The sequence below is a fragment of the Wyeomyia smithii genome, chromosome 3 (assembly GCF_029784165.1).
Source record: "Wyeomyia smithii strain HCP4-BCI-WySm-NY-G18 chromosome 3, ASM2978416v1, whole genome shotgun sequence".
In the NCBI taxonomy this organism is placed as follows: domain Eukaryota; kingdom Metazoa; phylum Arthropoda; class Insecta; order Diptera; family Culicidae; genus Wyeomyia; species Wyeomyia smithii.
The window spans coordinates 28,173,818-28,197,695 of record NC_073696.1 but is presented as its reverse complement, the minus strand read 5'-3'; the positions used below and the strand labels follow the sequence as shown (position 1 = coordinate 28,197,695).

Below are 23,878 nucleotides of genomic sequence, written 5' to 3'. Positions count from 1 at the left end.
AGGAGAGTCAACAGGGGTACTGTAAAATTTAGATTGAAGGAAGGGTACGTGATGGGGAGCCTGAGAATAAACCCATGCTAAAGTCCTTCGACAACCAAATGGCCTGATTCTACTAAGATTCGAATCCACGACCAAAGCGGATTCTGTTACCTTGCGGCTACGGAGCTCCCCATCCCATAAGCATTAGTAAGAGAGAGAGGGGTGTGATGGGGAGGGGGGAGGTCTTGGATATGTATCCTGAAAACTTGCAATGTCTTTCACGGTAGCCATGGAAATTTATGTACAAAAGTTTTCGGTTATGAGACGGGGTTTTGTGACTTCACTGTGTTATCTGAAACGTTGTTATATCTCAGGAATGTAGTAAAGGGAAAGAGCGAGGGGGGAGGGGTAAAGGAGTAATGTCAGCCACTATTTTCACCGTTTTTTTATGTTCAGTACGTGGAGGTACTATAGTAGCAGATGACATCTATCTCATGAGCGTGGGCAGGAAAGGGAGGTTTAACAATGGTGAATGTGTTCATTTCTATCTCTTATGTACCAAACATGAAGCACTCGAATTTACTTATAAAAATTTAGATATTTTGCATTTAAAGGCACACAGGTTTGATTTCTGTTTTTTTTTTTTCTAGAAATCAGAGCCTTTAATTTGACTCGTGAAGATCGAAAATCGATCAACTGATTCAAAAGTTATGAATTACAATGAAAAATACAAAATGTTGAACTAAGCGGTTTTTTATGGTCTCAGTCATTTCTGATAGCGTGTAACTATCTTCTTGCTGTAACACATGCATGACTCAAACGAAGTTTTTAGAAACATCAGGAATACTGAATGTGCTAATTATACAGACTAATTTTCCGGGTCTTTTTTTTTTCAATTTGCCGTTGGATAAAAGTTTCTTCAGAGTTTTGAGTTCGACCATGATGAAGTGTGTTCAAAATTGTAACCAAAGCCTTAAATCCAAAGAAGCGCAAGTTTGATAATCGCAGTACGACAGCATGATTGTTATTTAAAGCTTATGAAATTTATTATTTTACGTCAAAACAAACCAAAATATTTTGTAAAATGACAATGAATACAAAAACTGTTTGCGTAAAATATATTTTCGAGCAACACGATATCGTTCTGTAATAACAATACTCATTGCAAAAAAATACTTTTTTCCTTGGTTCAAATTGACAGTCAATGACAGCTCATTCTGGTTCATTTTGACTCACACAGCTTCGTATCCGTTTCTCCCTCCCAGACGGCGACCAGCTTCGAAATAGGGTGACCATGAGAAACGTCTTTATTTGATTTTTTTTTTTAAATTCATAACTTTTTAACCTATTGATCGATTGTTGATCTGTTTGAATTTAATTGAAGGTAATTATTTCTAGTTTTAGGAAAACAAATCCGAGTAGTCAAATCTGGGCACTTTCAAATGCAAAATATATAAAATAATTATAATTTATGTCATGTTTTCAAATTGAATTTACTCAAACAGAAAAAATTACACATTTTTAAAAATTTCTCCACATATAGAGTCAAGTGTGCTCTTCAAATTGTGACAACGAGATATGTTTTATGCTCACCCAAAAAAAAAGACAAAAAATAAAACAGGCGTATTATAATTGAGATATTTAAGATGCCATCTTTGCAAATATTTGTCTTAAAAAAACTCTAAAAGTCGTTCAAAGATATTTTTTTCTTGTTAAAATTAAAATGAAAAATAGAGCAAAAAGGTGTTTTTGTGAATTTAAATCGGTTGTTTTCAATAGACAATTTTTTTGAAGTTGCCTAAAATTAACAGGGCTGCAACATTATAGATTTTTTTTCTCTTTCTGCAAAAATAATAAAGTTTCACCGAAAATTTTGGGTCACCCTAATTTTTGAGAATTTTGATTCGGCAACACCGCTTTTAAAAGTGCAGAGTCAATCCTACATCGGCTCGTAATTGGGTCTACGGAATCACGTGTGATAGGGGAAGTGAACACTAAAACGATGTTGCTAAAGGTAAGCATAGTGCACATGCGGGAGGTAGGTAAAACGTGACCTTTTTGTTACTTTCCAAATTGTACCTACTTCATTCATAGAAAGTGACAATCGAAAGAAGCGTCATTTGCTTCCCACATGAAGGCTCGCATGAAAGCTTGTATACAGGTCCGAGTGGACAGACAGTGTTGCTGTTTACACCGTAAATGGAGCAATGCATTGCAAGTAAATGCTTTTGCTTATATTTTAAAATTTATTATTATTATTTTTAGTTTAATTTTTTTAGTGTTGCCTTTGCGTAGGCGGGAGATTGGCACAATATTTATTACAAATTTAGCTCAATTTTGTTATCAAATTTAAGGTAATATTTTGGTACATATGGTAAGATTTATTCGTTTACCGTAAAACGGGGCGAATAGAAACAGTCCGCGATATATCTTGCAGTGTACAAAAAACACTATAATGTATAGAATGAATATAAAAGTTTTAAAACATGGGTCCTGCCTCCCTTTATTAAGGGTGTAACGTCCATTTTGATAAAATAGATAATTCATTGTTTTATTGAAAAAAATGCTGCATGTTTCTATTCACCCCGCAATGGGGCGAATAGAAACACTCGCCAATAAAATAAGTTTTCCTTGTTCTGATAGAAAATTCTAGTTTTAATTTGAAGAAAACAGAACAATTGCATCATATTTATTGATATGAGAAGCAAGAAAACGATATAAAATATCAAAATAGTGGAATTGTTGGTTTTTTTGTACTTCATGTTTGTTATCTTATGAATGAATATGTTATATTAGAGTCCTTATTAGGAACAGAAGGACTCGGGGTTGGGTCAAGGATTTCCACCGGTCTGTCATCTTCCGGTGTTTCATCTAGGACACGACATCCGGGAACATTTTGTCTTGGTGGAACTGAAACCTTGATTCATATCTCTCGGGTCAGTCCATGTCGAGCATTATGCAGCAGATAAATCCGACTTTCATCACGTTTTTGGAAACTAGCGGAGTTGTCTACTGGATTGAAGTCTAAAGGTAACATCCGATTTATCACAGAGTAGTTGATTCTATATTTCGTAACCGCTTGACAAGGAAACAGTTTTTTTGCGTAAAATCTCAACATCAACAGGCGGAGCGAATACGTTTTTGGACTTTTTTGTTGGTAAGTCCTGACCATGATGGGCTGAAAATGCACAAAACTTGTTCCAGACATCATTTTATATAAAAAACATTATAGCATTTCTCAAATCCACATGTTTTGGTACAAAAAATAGCCGCTACGGCGTTGTTTCTATTCGCCCCGTAATCTGAGAACCGCGAGTTTTCCATGAACGGTAACTAGGTGATGAATACCTTACGGCAATCCTTTAATTCACCGTAAAAACTTGAAATGCTTAACTACCGACCCAGTATATCACACGAAAAGGTTCTAAGTGAAGCAGAATGGCTTCCACAGACAAAGCCCCCATTTTGCATTTTTTAAGCAAACCGACAGTAGTGCTGCTAACCCAAAAATGGGTTGCTGGACTTGTTTACTATTGAACTATCCAAGGAAGTATTTTTTGCATGGTTTTTAAATGTAATCGAAGACTTAAAATCGCATTTTTCAAATTCGAAAGTTTTGTTTCTATTCGCCCCGTTTTACGGTTGTTATTCATTTAACTATTTTGCCACTCGAGTAAATAGATATAACATAACATCAAATACGGGTCAATTTTTTTATATAAATTATATGAATCAAATAATTTGAAAATCTGAAAATAAAATCTTCAAGATTCTAATATTATTTTGAGGCGGGGTTAATCGAATAGAAAATTACTCCAGAATGTACTGCAAGTACTCAGTCATTCTGTAAAGGGCCTTTGGAAGGTGGGTAGAGCTAACACCTTCTAGATCCCGATACTAAGATAGTTGCAGAAATGAAAGATAATTGCAACTGTCTATTTTTTCCATTCTATCATTGCCAGACAGTGGGATCAAAAAACAGGTTTCCACACACAAACCCTAATTTTTGATGATTTTTTGATAAGCGTTTCACCATAGAGGTATAACAGATTTGATGAAAAAGAGGTTTTTCTCTAGGATATTTCTATCGAACTATAGATCCATGTTTTCTCCTAAATTCGATTTCTGGACCATTGTACATTGGTTGTTCTATATCTCAGTTGTGAGATTAGAAGGAGGGGAAGTTCTGTTCATCTTGAAAATGTGCATCCTAGGGTTTTCCACTATCAGACATGTTTCTAAGATATCAGCGTCGATATATTTCATTAGTGTTGACCAGGGGTGGGGATCAATTTTTTGTATGGTAAAGGGGCCATCCGTGTATCACGTAGACAAATTTTCGACGAATTTGACCCAAGCCTCTCCCCCTCCGTGGACCCACATAATTCGTAAAAACGATATATGGATCGTAGATTATTTCACAAACCCCAGCTTCCCTGGAATGTGGATGGAATGTTCACGTGGAATGTGGATGACCTCAAAGTTGAAATCTTTAATTCCAATTAGAGCTGTGCGCCGACCATATCAACGGCGGCGGCGGCGTGTATCGGCGTGACATTATTTACCACTTATAAAATATTACGTGTAATGTTTGCTTTTGTATTCTCATGTTTAGATTCATAAATAAAAATGTATGCGTGAGGGTTGACAGGATGTTAAAAACCCTAAATTAATCCACCTAGCGGTGAGACCCAGCCTTTCTCTTTCGAACTTATAATTTGTTAAAATAGATTTACTCCAACACTTAAAAAATACACCGTGATTATTTCTGTTGGATTTGTTATTCATTCGAAACAACAAATTTTTGGTAGCTAACAGCACAACTTTACTGAACATTTAAAATTTAACATATCATCGGCTTCGTGCAACACTGGCACAACTCAAAATTTTGCATTTTTAAGTTTCTGATAGCAAACGATGCCAAAGTTTAGTATAATCACACGAAATCCCATTTCGAAAATCACAAAAATTCCAGAGTTATGACTAGAAGTGCCTTTGCTGCACAAAACGAAATTTCTCCATAAAGTTAGTAAAAATCAGGTTTTAACTTGGACAACGTGAGCACGTAATATGTGCATAATAGACCCAAAGGTGTTTAATAAGGATTGGTAATCTTAAACTTCAAAGTTTTCTTGAAAATCGAAAAATAAATTTTTGACGCAAATTTTCAAACGCGTTTTTCTCGAAACTATGTTTTTTGAGTTGTGCCAGTGTTGCACGAAACCGACGATATGAATATAAACTAACACATATACATGAAAATAACATTAAATTCTTTCAACTATATGATGCGATTTTGTTTTTGATTGTGGTATAATCGATACTGCCTATAAATATTCAGATTCTTCAAGTCAACGTTAGCCAGTAGATTTCAAATAATGTATAATTAAATGTTGTTCCTTATACATTAATTTGAATGATCTTATCAGTGAAATTGAAATTCTTTAACGCAGTTGATATTACTGAACGTTTCTGAGAGGCATCCAATGAATGGCCAAATACCAATCTATATGGGTTCTTGAAACCTGGATTATACCCAGTGGCCAGAACTCGACCTAAAACCCAATTTTCAATCCAGATGACTTCTGGTTGCCTGATAATCATAAAATCATAAAATCCATCATAAAACTGCCGAACTGCTTAATCTGGTTATTTCTATGGCGAAGATGGCGACAGTTTCCGATCAACAGCCTGAAGTGACAAATATCATCCAATACGATTTGAAGAAGCGGTATTATATCCTGAGGCCAGAAATCATCTTCAGACGCCATTTTAAATTTCTAGTCAGTAGCTTCCGGTTTCTACCAGTCTAAAAGGGACAAACATTACCCAATGTGAGTTTTCCAGTACCCGGGATGATGCTCAGAGACCAGGAATCAACTTCTTACTTCATTTTTAAATCCGAATTTGCGACACCGGCTTTCTTTGAACAAGTCGTGTAACCATTGAAAGAAAAAAATTCAATATTTTAACAATTTAACACATAATGGATTAAATAAAAGTCCGATTACACTGGTCAACACAAATGTTGCTCCGAAGATCAAACTAAGAAAAAATGAAAAATTATAGCTTTTCTGGGGATTTTTTTCTTTCTAGGGCAACTATTATGAGCTTTAGAGCAGAATTTTTTTCGATTTTGTCAACCAGTGTTAGAATCAAATTAAATGGATACCAATAAAGCAACTATACCTTCAATTTTAAACCAAGATTGTTGAAATTAGTGATGCCATCTTTGGCAAAACGTGTGAATTTGATAAAGTTTTCTGAACACGTTTCTTTTCATAACCTTCAAACTACATGTTCAATCATCATAAAATTCGTTATTAAGGGGTTTTAAAGACAGCCCGTTCATTTGATACCTATTTTGTTCAAAACGGTTATGTAGTTTCTGAGATAATGGAGTTTCATAACTTTTACATTTTGATACATAACAGACAAAGTTACAGTCCGATTATAATAAAATTCAATACGATTTTATCAAGCAACTAGACCTTTCTTTTATTTATTTATTTCGTCAATCATATATGTAGACTGGTTACATTAATTTTTAAACTACATGAACATAAAACAAATTTATTTTGTGTCCTCAGCCTCAAGGACTTGAAATACTGTTTCAGTTTATACCGGGACATCGTAAAGTCAATGGCTTCGCAGTGTTGATTATAAGAATTCATCATACTATTTATAGGTTCATTTTTTGCGTATTCCGTACGATGATGATTAAGAGCAAATAAACTACGGTGTCGAAGTTGTCGAATGGGTGCATACAAGTTCAATTTAGAAAGTAGTACTGCTGAGTCAACGTTCTGCGAAACGATACCGTTTACAAATGAAGCCATCGCGTACTCTCGCCGTTCTTTTAATGTTTGAATGTCAATCAACATGCAGCGTGCTTCATATGACGGAAGACGATGTGCGGTCCAACCTAGTTTACGAAGAGCATATAGTGGAAATTGCTTTTGTACTGATTCTATTCTTTCTTCATGTACGCCAGGACGAGGAGACCACACAATGCTACAGTATTCCAGTATTGACCTCACATAGGCAATATACAAAGTTTTGATAGTGTACGGATCTTGAAAATTGTTGTTTGCCTTGTGAATGATAGTGTTATAGTGATCGATGAAATTAAGTATAAATTCTAAGATTATTCCTAAATCCCTAACATTATCACATTTCTTTACATTCTGATCCCCTAATGCAATTACAATTTTGGGCGTTGTTAATTTTCTGCTAAAGGATATTACATTGCATTTTTTTACATTTACCTCAAGTAGGCTTTTCTTACACCAGATGTAAAATGTGTGGATTTCATTCTGAAATACATTGATGTCTTCTTGATTTTTTATCTTTCTATTGCAACTTATTTTGTGAAAATCGATCCATCCATCTCTGAGAAAAGTGGGTGAGTTCAAACAGTCTTAGAAACATGTTTCTTGTCATAGCCTGATTTCACATTATTATACATAACGGACAAAGTTAAAGTCCAATAACAATAAAATTTAATAGGGTCTTATGGAGCAACAAGACCTTCCATATGACACTAATTTTGTGAAAATCGGTCCAGCCATCTCTGAGAAAAGTGAGTGAGTTTAAACAGTGTTTGAAACATGTTTCTTTGCATAACTTTTGAACTACATGTCCAATCATTATAAAATTATTTTACAAATGGTTCAAAAAACAAGCCAGTTCTTTTGATACCAATTTTGTTCAAATCGGTTTTGTAGTTTCTGAGATAATGAAGTTTTGTTATTTTCACATTTTGATACATAACCTCGAAACTAAAAATCCGATTACAATAAAATTCAATGGGGTCTTATGGGGCAACTAGACCTTTCATTTGCAATTAGTTCCATGAAAATCGGTCCAGCCATATCTGAGAAAATCGAGTGAGATTGGGAGACCGTTACATACATACACACACACACACACACACACACACACACACACACACACACACACACACGCACACACACACATACAGAAAATGCTCAGCTCGTCGAACTAAGTCGATTGATATACGAGACTCGACCCTTTGAAGCACTTTTATACCTTTGGTTTTTTCAGTGATTGCTATACCTTTCTAGGAGAAAGGCAATTCTAGGAGAAAGGCAAAAGGAAATAAAAACGGTAAGAAATCAAGTAAATAAACAATTGAACAACCAGAAAATAATAAATCAAGCACAGAAAGTACAAGAAGGTGTGGTTCGTCACCCTTCCCTTTTCCAGAAGGGAGGGGTCCCATACAAATTAAACACACTTTTCCCACATCTCGAAAACCAATCAAGCAAATACAACCATTTTTGGCATGTGAATGTGAATGGAAATGGTGGTACAACACCCCTCCCTCTTCCGTTAGGGAGCAATTCCATTCAAATGTAACACAAACTTCTTCACATCCCGAGAACTAATCAAGTAAATGGAACCAAATCGGGCATGTAAAAACTTTTAAAGGCAAAAAATATTTCCATGGTGATTCGACACACCTCCGTCTTCTGGAATGGAAGGCTTTTATAGAAATCAACCACCAATTCCTATGGTGGTTTGACCCTCCTCCGTACTTTGGAAGGGGGGAGGTCTCCTAGACATTTTGAACAGATATTTCAACCAGTTTTTCCTAAAACCATCCTCAAATAATTGGGATAATGCAATCCGGCTCCAGACGCCCTTTTTGAATTTATAAACAAATCGCAAGAAATCAATCAATTTAGAATGTGTGAACTTATTAGAATAAAAAAAAATGGGCCGGGTCAGTTAGTACTCTATAACACTGTACTCAATGATGGTATGAATTTTGATTGTTCAGCAAAGTTTCATATTATAACATCTTCTAAAATTTTGAAAAACAAATCATTTCTCGAGCCAGATAGCTCGTTTATGTGCACTTATGCCTTCCTAATAAAGGCAATTTCTAACCAGATATTTGGAATGGGCCGTGTCTTCATGTAACAGCTTTGCACGAAAAAATTAACATTCCGTAATAACTTGAATTAAATGAAAATTAAGATAAATTGCTATTCCTGCCCAAAACATAAAAATTTATTTTTTAAACGTTCCTTCAAGCATATTTTGCCCTTTAGTTTTTTCCCGAATGTCTATTGGTGTATAGATAGAAATTGAACTTTTCTAAAAACATGATTTATTAAACCTCATTTTTTGGTAGAATACATAGAGTCGGTTGTATATGGCGGTTGTCGTCATAAACCAAGAAGCCCAGAAAAGCGGGCCGAGTATCATCAACTAGTTTTGAACATTATTAGAGTAGTAAACAAATAGATGAATTTCGTTCCGTTTCCAGTTCATAAGATGTATCCATATTATCTACCAATAAATGTCAGCAAAGGGCTTTTTAACGAAACTTTCGACAAAAAGCTTCGTCCAATGTTGAAGCGCCGCCGCTAAAGCTCCATCGATGGAATTTTCAGCTTTTTCTCCCGCTCATTTCTCACCCCGTCAGCCGTTTTATATCAACAGAAAAGAAACCAAGTGCACCGAAAAGCTTTGCGTGACTGAGGCACATTAAAAGTTTCAATTTGTACTTCACCTCAAACAGAAGTGCTCACTGATGGCAGATAGCAAAGGTAAATTATTTTCTACCCTTTTTCGTGGTTTATTGCAAGCAATGCAGCGTGCTACTAATAATAAACATTAATACTAGGTGCAACTTTGCAACACTAACGTATACTCAATTTTTGGTCCCGTGTATTCGGCTGGCAGCACTTCCATCTGCTCAAACAGTTGCTGCTTAGCCTTCTGCTGCTGCTGCTGTTTCAGTAGCCGAAGCTTTTTACCACGAGCCTTGCCACTCTCTTCGATACCGGCTTCTTCCCCAACAATCTCATTGTTTTGTTCCGACCCGATCAGCTGATTGCCCCCGAGCGTAGCGAGCGACTGCTGACGGAAAATCGATGGAAATCCTCCACCTCTTCCGCCAGCAGAACGTGATAAAGCGGTGAATCCATCGCTGCCTGTTGAATGGAAGCCCGCGGCTCCACTACTGTCGGTCCTAAAAACAACAACAATCGGACGATTAGTTAAAGCGTGGGTAAATTAGATTCGATCCGAACTAAAGCGACGGCAAGTAATGGTTTAATAATCAATCCATTTGCCCCAAGATGTATTTTAGGTGGAATTGTATAATCCAACAACCTGGTGGAAACCTGATAAACTATAATAAAGTGAGATTCTGGCTTCTGATTGTGTATTGATTGATGATAGATTAAGACATTCATGGGAATCAATTATTGTTGAAAAATACAAAGTCGATTTACTGTTGCCCTTAACATTGCAAAATCAGGGGCAAGTTTGTTCTAATGCTGGAACCATGTAATAAAATGCAAAACTCGCTCGATTCTTTCAATAACACGTGACATTTCCAATCAATGTCAAGCAGTTCGCTATCGATAAAATATTGTTCCGACAATTTTTACAAGTGGAATAACAATCTTTTGTTAATTCAAATCGCAGCTATACTTCCCGCCTCTCAGGCTCTACACTCACGTTACTATAAAGCTGCTCGCGGACAAAGCCATTCACAGTAAGTATGGCAATAAACAATTTCTTTATTTTTTTTTATTTTCCTGACGGCCACAAAGAGTACAGATATTGGATACGCATTACTTGCTGCACTTGATCCTGGTGGGTGGGACATCCGGAAAAGGCTGGCAAGACATACGATTTCTATCTAGGCATTCACATGTGCTACGGTCCTTGGTTTCAAACCGCACACAGCACACCGCTAACGTAGGGAGGGAGAATTTAAAAAAATTGTTCAGAAATTAAGTTACTTTGAATTAAATTAAATTTTCGTCAGGAAATATTATAAACAAACAATCAAATTCGTTGAACAAAATCAATTTTTTTCTGCGATTTTTCTTAAATTTTCCCAGCCTATCAAGTTTAGGGCACAGGACATTAACCGGCGCTGATTTATATGACTCGCGTGAGTCCAAGACGTCGCAAGTGACGAGACAAGATAGCAATCCTGTACCTACAGTTACAACGGTGCAACCACATATGACACAGTATTTTATAGCACGCGGCAGACGGCTTGCAACAGTTCCCAGGAAGAACCCCACGGCTGGAATGTTCTGCTTATGCGTACTAGCCAAGGTTCATTGTACTTCTACACTGACGGTAGAAACAACAACAGTGCCACAAAAAAAGGAAATTAGATCGTAAACTTTTACTCCTCAAATTGCACATGTTTTGATGATAATGACTTTTTCGCAGTCCAAAATTCCATGCGATAGTTGAGCGGAAAGTTATTTTCCACCCACCCGCTGGGTGGTGGCACAGATGTGCCACTCAATTTAATAACCCTGCAGGGAGTGCAAAGCGTAAACATGCAATTTCAATGATACTTTACAACATGTGAATGTTGAGAAAGCCTTCGATTTCGTACATGTTGTATAAGCTCACGGAAAAAAAAAATGTTTATAATCAAGGTTTGGAAAGCTTCTCAATGCAATGCCTTTGGACGTGAACCGTTTCCTTTTTTCTCGTTCGCCATATTTACCAGTCACAATTTCAACTTCCATCGGTTGTTGGTGAATACAATTCCGGAAACAACCGACAAACAGAGTCCGAACGAAATTAACTCACCTGTTTCCAAGCTTCCGCATGCCAGCGTATGCCGACACCCAGTGGCCAACCTTGAGAGCATCCTGGCCGTTATGTTTCCGTGCTTCTCGTCCCAGCAGTAAATCGAACGTACCCCAAAAGCTGCCGGCATTCATTATGTTGTTTGACACACTTGACAACGAGTTTGGACTTTCTGTAACAGGTGCTTTTGACGCTTGTCGCGCGAAGGCAGTGTTGACGTAAAAGTGTAGGAGCAAGTTGATTGTTTTGGTTTTACGGTGGAGAGTCACATTTTAGAAACACTAGCGGGTTCTGTAGTGTTCATTATAATGCTTTTGCACATTATGGGAGGAGTGTTTGAAATTTGAAAAACTAGTTGTTACGGAAATTTAAAATTGTTTCCTATTATTTTTAACCTAAAACAGTTCTAAACCAAGGCATTAAAGAGTAAAATCAAAAAGTTTGAAGTAATTTGAAGAACACTGATCGACAAAAGCAAAAACAAAAATTCCCGAAGTTCAAACTGAAAAAAACAAATGAAAAATTATAGCTTTTAATTGTTTTTGTGAATGTTGGTGCCACTACCACTATCCAGCTCGGAAGTGCGTCAAAAGGCTGCAGAGTAATTGCTCGCTGGGTTCGCGGCTTCTACGTTTGCTTAAGAGAAAATTGGACTCAAGTTTTATAAGGGAGCATGCATAAATAACGTAGCTTTTTAGCTTTTTATAAGGTTTATTTGACCCCCTCCTCCCCAATCGTAGCATTTCGTCACAGAGTCAAACCCCCTCTAGATAATGACGTAGCTTTATAACAACCCCCCTTCCCCCAAAAACCAACATTGTATCATAGATGAACAAGAAAAGACAAGCAATAAAAATCACCCTAAACAGACAAAACAGTAATAAAAAAGGACGATTAGAAAAAATCAATTTTTTTTGTCTATATTTGCTATGCAGTTTGGCTTGACTCCCCACCCTCCCCACGTCACATTTCGTCTCAAAACTGCAAACCTCCCCTCCTAGAATGCTACGTCGTTTATGGATGTTCCCTAAGACTTTACGCACTTTTCGAATTGGCTAGAAGCACCAACATTCACTGGATTGGTTAAAAAGCTTTAACCTTCCTTTTTTTCCAATTTGAATAGCATATTAACCGCTCCTGTGAATTTTGGTGCCTATAGGCAGTGTAGATGATCCCGAAAACAAAAATCAGAAAATAAAAATAAAACTCAGAAGGTCGAAAATTTAAATTAAAAATATCAGTTATCAGATATCAACAATCAAAAATGAAAATGAGAAATCAAAAATCAGAAATTAGAAATAAGAATCAGAAATTTGAAGCCAAATGAAAAGCCGAATCAGAAAACGAAAAATAATACTCAAAGACTGAAAATCAATGTTCAGAAAGAGTAAAAAGTGTCAAAAACGTTGTAATGATTATAATAAATACATTATAAATTGCTAATACGAATCCTAGAGATGATGGATTTTATGCCACCTCGACCAGATGTTGGCAGCACCCTCTTAGAATTTAGAAAAAAACTTCACGTAACTCTTACTAAACAAAGCAACTTAGCTTATTACATTTTTCAAAAGTTTGTATTGTCTAATATATAAAACGGGCTAAAGTCTTTGAACCTTTTTTTGAATCGTTATATCTGAATAATGATAAATGATAGAATGCCTTTTAGAAATTATCTGAACATTTAATACAAAATATTAAAATTAGTTGAAGAGGTTGTTTAAAAGTAACGACCGTGAGGTGAACGTACAAGGCCATCCACATTCCACGTGGACAGACAAGTCGTCATTTTAGACCCTCCCCCGTCCCTCCGCGTGGACAACCGTGGACATTGATGAACACCTCTCTTTGTCCCCGTGGACATTTTTTTTACAAAAAAAAATTGAAAAACCTTTTTTTGTGGTTTATTTAGGGATTAGATATAACAAAAAAAAACAGCAAAAGAATAACGAAAATAATTTCAGATTCAGCTTTAAATACCCTTGACCAGAACAGCCATGAACAAAATGAATTTAGTCAAAATTCAGCCTAAAAGTGCTGATAAACGCATCAGAAGAAATACATTATAAATTTTGCTGTAGAAGTTGAAAGAGACTAAAAACAAAAAAAAATTTCCAATGTTGCTAGAGATCTTTTTTAAAAAAAGAGCTGAAATGTTGATCCCATATTGGTTGATGCAAAAAATTCGATAACTTCTCTTCAAACCACTGGAGAAAGCCAACAAAACAACTATAGTCTATACTATATGGAAGAAACTAACAGAAATATAATCACAATTTATGTCTTGAAGGTTTGATAACACTTCTAAACGCGCGAAAAATAACTCAGTAGACTCCAAAATCTACTCTAAAATGACTTCTAGCAAAATTGGAAGCCAAACAGAAAATAGTTAAAATATAAATCAAAAATTCATGAAACCATGAGATGGCCAAAACAAAAATTATTTCCAGTAAAGTTGTAAACCGTTCGAAGAAATCAAATAAAAAACAAAAAGGACGTCGGGATGCGGTATATTTTTCCAAATCTATATCATATCTCCAGTTCGCTTATTTTTCGTTCTCTCTACTTCACATACTGTCTGCTTAATGAACTTGCGTGTTAACGGGAAAAAGTCGTTGTTAAAAATAGAAATTTAGTTCGAAAAAGTATAACTGACAACTCTAAAAACCAGAATATCTGCATAATTTTTTAATTAGCCAATGTTTTTGGCAGCCCTTGATTTTTTTACAAAAAAACGTGTCCACGTGGACATCATCATTACCCCGTCCCCCCTTCCGTGGACAAACGTGGACGTTGACATTTGCGTACCCCCTACCCTCCATAAGTTGTCCATGTGGAATGTGGTCGTTATTTACGACAGCCAGTCTTATGTCAAAGGGTTTTTTGCTTTTGGTTTGGGAATACACTCGATTTGGGTTAATAAATTTTATGAAGTGAAACGATAAATTTCAGTAACGATTCCTGTACGAATTTCCAACTTTCCAAGTCATTCCAAAATAAATAAATTCCGAAATTTAGCTGGTAAATCGCCACTTCGTGTACTTGCAGGCATTACGTATAGTCCATTGTAGTCCGTACCATCCTACCCAGCAACTCCTATCCCTACCTCCTCGTGGTACCAGCCGTTAGTTTTTTATATATTCTATATTTTCAAGTAAAACCCAAAATGCCAACGGTAGAGGCATGTAGCTACTACATTTTAAAATGTACGTAAACATAATTAATGGGAAGTTAAATAAAAATAAAATAAAACCTCATTGTGGTGGCGTTTAAAAATTATTAAATATGTTTTCAAAGCCTTATATCTTGAAATAGGAATATCCCGTGTATTGCATCTTTAATCCTCAATGTAACGAGTGACAGATGTTCGTAATAATATTCAAACATGCCATCATCAAGGTCTTGCAACGTAGGCAAGAACACCCAAGTTCAATTGCCTATGGTGTAATTGACAACGATGCACATTCCCATGCACACTTTGTGCCCGTTCGAATCAAATTAGCATACGACGACGGTAGCCATCCTCAATATATTTCCAAATACATAAGCAATCGTTACCGGGCACCTCCAACTGTCTCTTTCTATTTGTGCCTGATTAGGTATTTCATTTTTCGTAGTACGTAAGAATTAATATACACCTGAACAGAAGAGAAAAAGATCTGTTAAGAACGTTCATCAACCGACCATGATAGCGTAAAGTTATTCTGTTCTGATGACCGCAAACCAATAGTTTCACGCAATTGTGTCGTTGCCGGGAAAATCGGCTGATAGTTAAGCTAACAGAAATGCTGTGAAATATAGCAAAAAAAAAAACGATAATTACTCCCGCTTCATTTGAAAGTGGTAATTCGCAATAAACAGAATTTAACAAACTTGCCGGAAGCAGTTATTGTGATAACACCAATGGCACTTTTTAGCGTCCCGGATTCATTTATTTGAAACCACCGCTTTTTGCGCAGCTCTTTTTACTACGGGTCGATCTTGCAACAGAGGTAGGATAGACAATAGAAACTAAATTACTGCATGCTAAATTTTACACATGACTTCTGAGAGTTAAATTTCAGGTGGGTGTGTCATTGTGCACTCGAGCAAAATATGCATGTAACGAGGCTCAGGTAGTACAAGTGGCGTCATAAAATCACAATATTCCACATCACGCACAATAATTACACTGCAGAGCTATCTGCGGTGCTTTACACAGTTGGTTTCTTGAGCATGGCAGAAGAGGAAAAGAGATTGGGAGAAAAAAGATAGACTGCGTTGCTCGTGCCGGTCGAATTCACTCTGGTGAAATTCGGTCGTAGCTACACGAGGACTACATTTTTGCCCGGTAGGTTTTTTTTTCACCTTCCGGACTACTCGCCAGTGGAAACTGTTGTGCACTTCTGCGTTTTCTCTGTAGAGTGATTCAGCCCTCTTGTTTCTATCAGATGTGGGGTGAGCTGGAAGTGTGTTTGTCTCTCTGTAAGCTGGTTGAGACACTTTGGAGTGGAGAAAGAAGCAGTGTGGTGAAAGCATTTGCTGCACGCAGGCACATACTGGAAGGGAAGTGCGCGGTGAAGTTTTTCTCCTCTCCTTTCACATACTGAGGAGAATGACAAGCATGCGTACAACTAGTATTCCAGTTGACTGCCTCAAGAATAAAGGAAACCTGTTGAAAACTGACTGAGTTTAAGTATTTGATAGTGGACATTTTTGTGACGCTCTCGATGTTTTCGGTTTTTCAATTTCAACCCCTGTGTTGCCATAAGACGTATTTCTAGTCTAGTCTAGTCTACACTAACACAGTCAGTACTTGTAAGGATCCTGGAAAATGATATCCACCTTTTTAAAAAAAAAATGATTTCCATTAATTTTTCTTGTCAACGGCCAGGCCTACTGTACAGCACGATATAATACAATATGATCTAAGAACGGGGATAATCCGTACCAACCGATTCGTATGTAAGAAGTATTATAACAAAGCTAAGAAAGTACACTCCTTTGTTTACCAATTTCCTGGGATAGAACATAGGTATTTCCTCCTTTTGTTCGAGTTTCGAAAGCAAGGATATAGCGCCTTTACTCGCTTCAACTGTTAAGGTTGGAAATTGAGTACTAACTCCAGTCCAAGCTTTTTAGCTTATGGTTATAGCGCAATTACTCGTTCTCTTAAAGCAATATCGATAAGTAAATAATAATAAGGCTAATGGTAAAAAGGAAAAACTATCTACAACATTCAAAGTGCTGCTAAAAATCGAAAAGGATGTTAAGAGTGTAAGAAATCTCGGATCATCAAAAATATTGATATAAAAATTCTAAGTTCTTTCTAGCGACCACTACTCAGTGGCTGGGCATTTCATACACAGTACCCCTGCTTGTTGACGTAAAAACTATATGCAAACGACGCAAAAACTACCAATACATGCGAGAACAAAACCAATGAAAGCAAGAATACTTACTTTCACTTAAAACTAAATTTGCCCTCTAGGGTCTTATCTCAAATATCAATCCGGAACCTTTTTTCCACAATCTTATTTCCTCCACATGGTCAGGGCAGTCCAAATTTTCCTGGCTTATTTTCAGAACAAATTTGGATTTCTCCGATATAAATTCACATTTGGCACTCACAATATAAATTACTGAATAAAATAATCTGTACATTGTCGATATTTAGTAGCTTTGTTTTCCAGCATTTATTTTTTTTCTCAGAAAATGTGGCTCGAAAAACAGAAGATCTGTGTTGCCGTAAGACGTGTTTCTACATCAAAATTGAACTCAATGTTTTTTGTAAAGCGAGCAGTGTAGTTACTGAGATTGTGAATTAAGCTTGAAAAAATTATACCTCAACCAAACGGGACTCTAATACGCAAACTCCGATATCTCCGGCATGGTGTAAAACACCTTTACAAAAACATAAAATATAGTTGTAAGACAAAAAGCTTCGACATTCGTTGTTTTGCTTTCGTCTCGATTAGACGCAAATTGTTCATCTCCGTTTGAGTTCGCAAAATAACAATACACGAGTTATCGTACGGGTGTTTTTTTGTCGATTAGTTCTTGTGTTGCGCGATAACAATAGCCTGTTGTATATCGGCAGAAACATCTGCACACTGGTAGGGGCAGGCTACCCCGCTAGTGATTCGATACGCAGCTGATATATCAGCAAGAATAATTCTCCCGCACCGCTGTTACCCCGCTAGCAGCACGGACCACCATACGATCGAGCGAGTGGAAGTCAACTACAAGTGGCATCTACAAGGTCGCGTGTAAGATACGGCCACTGTGTCACAACACGAAGCTGGATCGTCAGGGTTTGTTCTGCGGAGACATTCGATTAATCCAACTATCAGCCGTGAGGTCGTGACTTAGACGTTCAGTGAAGTATTACCTTTAGAATTTTTACTATTATTATCAATATTAATACTATGTTATAATATTATTATTAATATTATTATTGATATTATTATTATTGTTATTATTATTATTATTACAACAATTATTATTATTATTATTATTATTATTATTATTATTATTATTGTTATTAGTATTAGTATTACTGTCTTTTTATTTATTTGATCCATTGTAGATTGAAAAATTGTTTTTAAAATTTAATATCAACTACTTAAACCCCCCCCCCCCCATATTCGAATTTTTATCGTTTGTGTGCGGTAGAGCGTAACGTTCCCGCAAAATGGACGACATGCAGGTGCAACTTTTCCTGGATGTGGAAACAAACGAGGAAGAAATTGAAATTTCTCCCATCAGCTCACCCCTACCTTCCCCTGTGCCCTCCACTTTGCCAAGTCTTGTACCAAGAGTACCGGAAGTAAGGGAAAAAGCTTACCCAGATGCCGCTGGCGGTCCCTACGTTGTTTTTTTCCGGCCCATAAAGAAGCCATTGAATATTATTCAAATTGCCAAAGACCTGGCAAAACATTTTTCGGCCGTAACCGAGATTACGAAGGTGAGGCCGAACAAACTGCGAGTTGTCGTGAGTAGCTTGAAGCAAGCAAACGAAATTGCTGGCTACGAGCTCTTCACGAGAGAATATCGCGTGTACATCCCTGCCAAGGATGTAGAAATCGACGGTGTGGTTACCGAGGGGAATCTCACTGTCGATGACATTTTGCGTCATGGAGTTGGCTGTTTTAAAAACCCCTTGATGCAAAGTGTAAAGATACTGGATTGCAAGCAATTGCATTCAGTATCCATCGAAGAAGGGAAGAAGAAATTCCTCCCTTCGGATTCCTTCCGAGTAACATTCGCCGGATCCGCGCTGCCGAACTACGTCCGCTTGGACAGGGTTTGTCTACCTGTACGCCTGTTCGTACCGCGGGTCATGCATTGCCAAAACTGTAAGCAGTTAGGTCACACAGCCACCTACTGCTGCAACAAGGCACGCTGTAGCAAGTGCGGAGGCAATCATGCTGAGAACGCTTGCAGTGGGGATACTGTAAAGTGTCTTTATTGCGAGGGAACTCGGCATGACCTTCCGGCATGTCCCGCGTACAAACAGCGCGAGGAAAAAATTAAGCGTTCCCTTAAGGAACGTTCGAAGCGCTCTTTTGCAGAAATGCTTAAGAGGGCTGAGCCACCCTCGACAGGAAACATCTTTTCCTTTTTGCCAACTGATGAGGGTACATCTGACGATCCCGTCGAAGGGTGTTCCTATGCCTTGCCAGAGGGATCTAGGAAGAGGAGAATGCTCAACTCTCCTAATCTTTCTCGCAAAGGTCGTAAGATAACCCCTAGCGGAATGACCAATAAGCCTACGCAAAAAGGAAGCGGTGAAGAAAAACCGAAGCAAGTACCTCCCGGTTTTAATTTCAAATCAAACCAGGAGTACCCACCGCTTCCTGGGGCACCAAAAACCCCTCGTGCACCCATTTCTCGATCAGAAGATAAAAAAGAAACAGGGTTCATAAAATTTTCTGATATTGTGGACTGGATATTTAAAACATTCAACATACCAGATCCCCTACAAAATATTCTTCTTGCCCTTCTTCCTACAGTGAAAACCTTTTTGAAGCAACTAGCAGCAACTTGGCCCCTCATTTCAGCTATTATATCTTTCGATGACTAATACGGCGAAAGAGGTTAGGAATTTTATCACTGTATTACAGTGGAATTGCAGAAGTATCATCCCCAAATTCGATTTATTTTCTCATTTGATGAATACATACAATTGTGACGCATTCGCGCTCTGTGAAACCTTTCTTAATTCGAACGATCAACTCAATTTCCACGATTTTAACATTATTCGTCGACATCGAGACTCACACGGTGGAGGGGTACTTTTAGGGATCAAAAAGTGATATTCTTTTTTCAGAATCGACCTCCCCTCGATCTCGAATATTGAAGTTGTTGCCATTCAAACAAATATGAATGGAAAAGACCTATGCCTTGTTTCGTTATATATTCCCCCATCCGCGCGGATTGAACAGAAGCAACTCCTTGATATAGCAGAATTGCTTCCCGCACCTTTTATGATTTTGGGAGATTTTAACTCTCACTGTTCGCTATGGGGGTCGCTGTACGACGACAACCGATCTTCTTTAATTTGTAACTTGATCGACGACTTCAATATGACAGTTTTGAATACTGGGGAAGCGACACGTGTACCTAATTCTCCAGCACGTGAAAGCGTGCTTGACCTATCCCTCTGCTCGACATCACTAGCGTTAGATTGCCAGTGGAAAGTAATCAACGATCCCCACGGTAGTGATCATTTTCCAATCGTTATATCAATTGCTAATGGTTCAACTCCCCCGAACCCAATCAATATTTCCTACGACCTTACATGTAATATTGATTGGAAGCGTTATGAGTCTATCATAGCGGAATCTATCGAGACTCACGAGGAACTTCCTCCGGAGGAAGAATACGCGTTCTTAGTTGGCTTGATAATCGACGCCGCGACTCAAGCTCAGACGAAACCGATACCCGGGATAACGATTAGACAGCGCCCTCCCAACAAATGGTGGGACAAAGAGTGCTCTGAGTTGTACGCGCGAAGGTCCGCGGCGTATAAGGACTACCGGGAGTACGGCACTGCCAACCTACTTCGAAAGTACGAGGCACTGGGCAGGCAGATGAAGAGCTTAGTAAAGGCGAAAAAACGCGGGTACTGGCGGCGGTTCGTAAACGCGTTGTCGAGGGAAATAGCGATGAGCACTCTTTGGGATACCGCCAGGCGCATGCGGAACCGTGACGTTTCGAATGAGAGTGAGGAGTATTCAGATCGCAGGATACTCGATTTTGCCAAAAAGGTCTGTCCGGACTCTGTACCGGAACAGAAAACCTTTCGCGACGCGTTTATAGTAACTACGGAAGAGCCTCCATTTTCGATGTTGGAATTTTCAATGGCTCTCCTGTCGTGCAACAATAAGGCTCCAGGGTTAGATAGAATAAAATTCAAACTGTTGAAGAATCTACCCGACAATGCAAAAAGACGCTTGTTGAATTTGTTCAACAAGTTTCTTGAGCTAAATATTGTTCCGCATGACTGGAGGGAGGTAAAAGTCATTGCTATTCGGAAACCCGGGAAACCTGCCTCTGATCACAATTCATATAGGCCGATTGCGATGCTCTCTTGCCTCCGGAAATTAATGGAGAAAATGATCCTCTTACGGTTAGACAAATGGGTCGAAACAAACGGTTTACTTTCAGATACTCAACTTGGCTTTCACCGGGGCAAAGGGACGAACGATTGCCTAGCGTTGCCTTCTACTGAAATTTAACTCGCATTTGCTCGAAAAGAGCAAATGGCTTCTGCGTTCTTGGATATTAAGGGGGCTTTTGACTCTGTCTCTGTAGAAGTTTTAAGCGCGAAACTTCATTCGCAGAGACTTTCACCAAATTTGAATAACTTTTTGCTCAATTTGTTGTCAGAAAAGCATATGTATTTCTCACATGGCGATTCGACAACTTCCCAAATTAGTTACATGGGCCTTCCCCAGGGCTCATGTTTAAGTCCTCTCTTATATAATTTTTACGTCAATGACATCGATGAATGTCTTGCAAATTCATGCACGCTAAGGCAACTTACAGACGATAGCGTTGTATCCATTACTGGTAGCGAGGCTAGCGATCTGCAAGGACCATTGCAAGATACCTTAGACAATTTGTCCGAATGGGCTCTTAAGCTGGGTATCGAATTCTCTCCGGAGAAAACTGAGTTGGTCGTTTTTTCTAGGAAGCATAATCCAGCTCAGCTGCATCTCGTACTAACGGGTAAAACGATCTCTCAGGTTTTAGTCGCTAAATATCTCGGGGTCTGGTTCGACTCTAAATGCACCTGGGCTTGTCATATTAGGTATCTGACACGAAAATTCCAACAGAGGATTAATTTTCTTCGTACGATTACCGGAACCTGGTGGGGAGCCTCTTGGAATCATCGAAACCCTACCCATAGACCACTACTTCATCTTCACAGATAGTCTCAGTGCCCTTGAGGCTCTGCAATCGATGAAGCCTGTGAAGCACACCCCGTATTTCCTGGGGAAAATACGGTGGTTTTTAAGTGCTTTAACAGATAAAAATTACCGGGTTGCCTTAGCGTGGGTCCCTTCTCATTGCTCGATTCCGGGTAATGAAAAGGCTGACTCTTTAGCTATGGTGGGTGCTATTGATGGCGATATTTATGAAAGACCAATTGCTTATGATGAATTTTATAGCATTTTGCGTCAGAGAACACTCAACAGTTGGCAATCATCATGGAACTCAGATGAACTGGGACGGTGGCTACATTCCATTTTTCCTAAGGTATCGACGAAAGCATGGTTCAAGGGGTTAGATGTAGGTCGGGACTTCATTCGCGTGATGTCCAGACTTATGTCCAATCACTACACGTTAAACACGCATCTCTTTCGTATAGGGCTTGTAGACAGTAATCACTGCGTTTGTGGCGATGGCTACCATGACATCGAGTATGTTGTTTGGTCGTGTACCGAATTCTGTGATGTTAGGTCCGAGCTTATAGATTCCCTCCGGGCCCGAGGAAAACAACCGAACGTACCCGTTAGAGACATTCTGGGAAGCGGTGATCTCCAGTACATGACACAACTGTACTGTTATTTGAAAAAGACTGACATTAAAATTTAATGTTCTTTTGTCAATTTGTCAGTATACGACGCTGGAGACACGAACACGAAGAGCCTAAATCTATGTTTAAAAAACAAAAAAGAACACCAGTCGAAACACAAATAGATCGTATATCTAAATTAGTTTTAAGCAAGAATTGTATTTCCCTCCTCTCACCTTAAATCCCCACTAGCTCGTAGTCGGCCGCGAGAATAAAAAAAGGCCTCCCTCTTTTCCCTGCTAACGTAGAATTAATACGAATTGTACTTGGCTCAGTAAAACAGAAAATGTATCGTGCCGTGTCAAATAAACTAATTTTAAACCAAAAAACAAAAAGCTTCGAATTAGTTCGTAAAGCAATCTCAGCTTAATAGAACTCTTTCGTCAAACGTGCTCAGTGAGAGAACACCAAGTGAAAATCCCAATCACGCAGGACATAGATATATTAGCACTGATATTCTTTGTGGGTGAGCAAACCCTCTCTCTGTCACAAAGATAACTCTCACAAGGCAATGTGTGTATTTAATCGAAATGTGTTAGAACTGGGTCACAATAGTAAAGAGTGATAAAATATTGGGCTCTAAAGAACATACCTTCCTAGTAGTGTCGAGTCCCGCCTAGATGAACATTTTACGTTTTTCGAAGCCTAATTCACATTCTCTGTTCTAGTTTATTTCTGGAACTCTCGTAAAATTAAAAGGTTTTAAAATTGAACCCTTATCAACCGTTAGCCTAAATGTTTCCTTTTTTTGTAAAATTAAGCATGCAAATTCGCTTAGTTTCATAAGGCTTTACACATACAATTTTCTATTGAATTCTGAGAGGGTGCTGTCTGTCCGGCAGGTAAGTTGGCAAGATATCCATCAGTTAAAAAACAGAACTCATTGGAATTCATTTAAAATTAAAACATACTGAAATTTAGTAAAAATACTTTATCTTGTAATCTACTCCTAGTTTCAGCCATTGAATGTAGTACATCGTGTGTGCCTTTAATTTACTTGACTAAATTCCAAATATTTGTATGATTGCTGGATGTTAAGTCCAAATCGAAAGTACACACGCTTCCATTAAAAAATAGAGATATTCACTCCATATGCGATTACTATCATCAGTAACTTTTTATTGCATCCTCGTAAATCAACTAGATTGCTGGTTCAACACAAATCATTTATCTCGTTCTACCTGATGTCGGTTGATGATCAACATGCTACCAACTCAGTGTTATTGTCAG

The 23,878-nt window shown here is 38.0% G+C and overlaps 1 protein-coding gene across 1 annotated transcript in view; it reads right to left on the bottom strand.

The window, feature by feature from the left end:
• The window catches only part of LOC129730066 (trichohyalin), a 106,460-nt gene that overhangs the window by 65,172 nt on the left and 17,410 nt on the right, over positions 1-23,878 (bottom strand). The window contains exons 2-3 of the mRNA XM_055689086.1: positions 11,584-11,776; positions 9,659-9,985 (exon numbers count right to left, since the gene is read on the bottom strand). Coding sequence (XP_055545061.1) covers positions 9,659-9,985; positions 11,584-11,776 — 520 coding nt within the window. The remainder of the gene's footprint in view (positions 1-9,658; positions 9,986-11,583; positions 11,777-23,878) is intronic.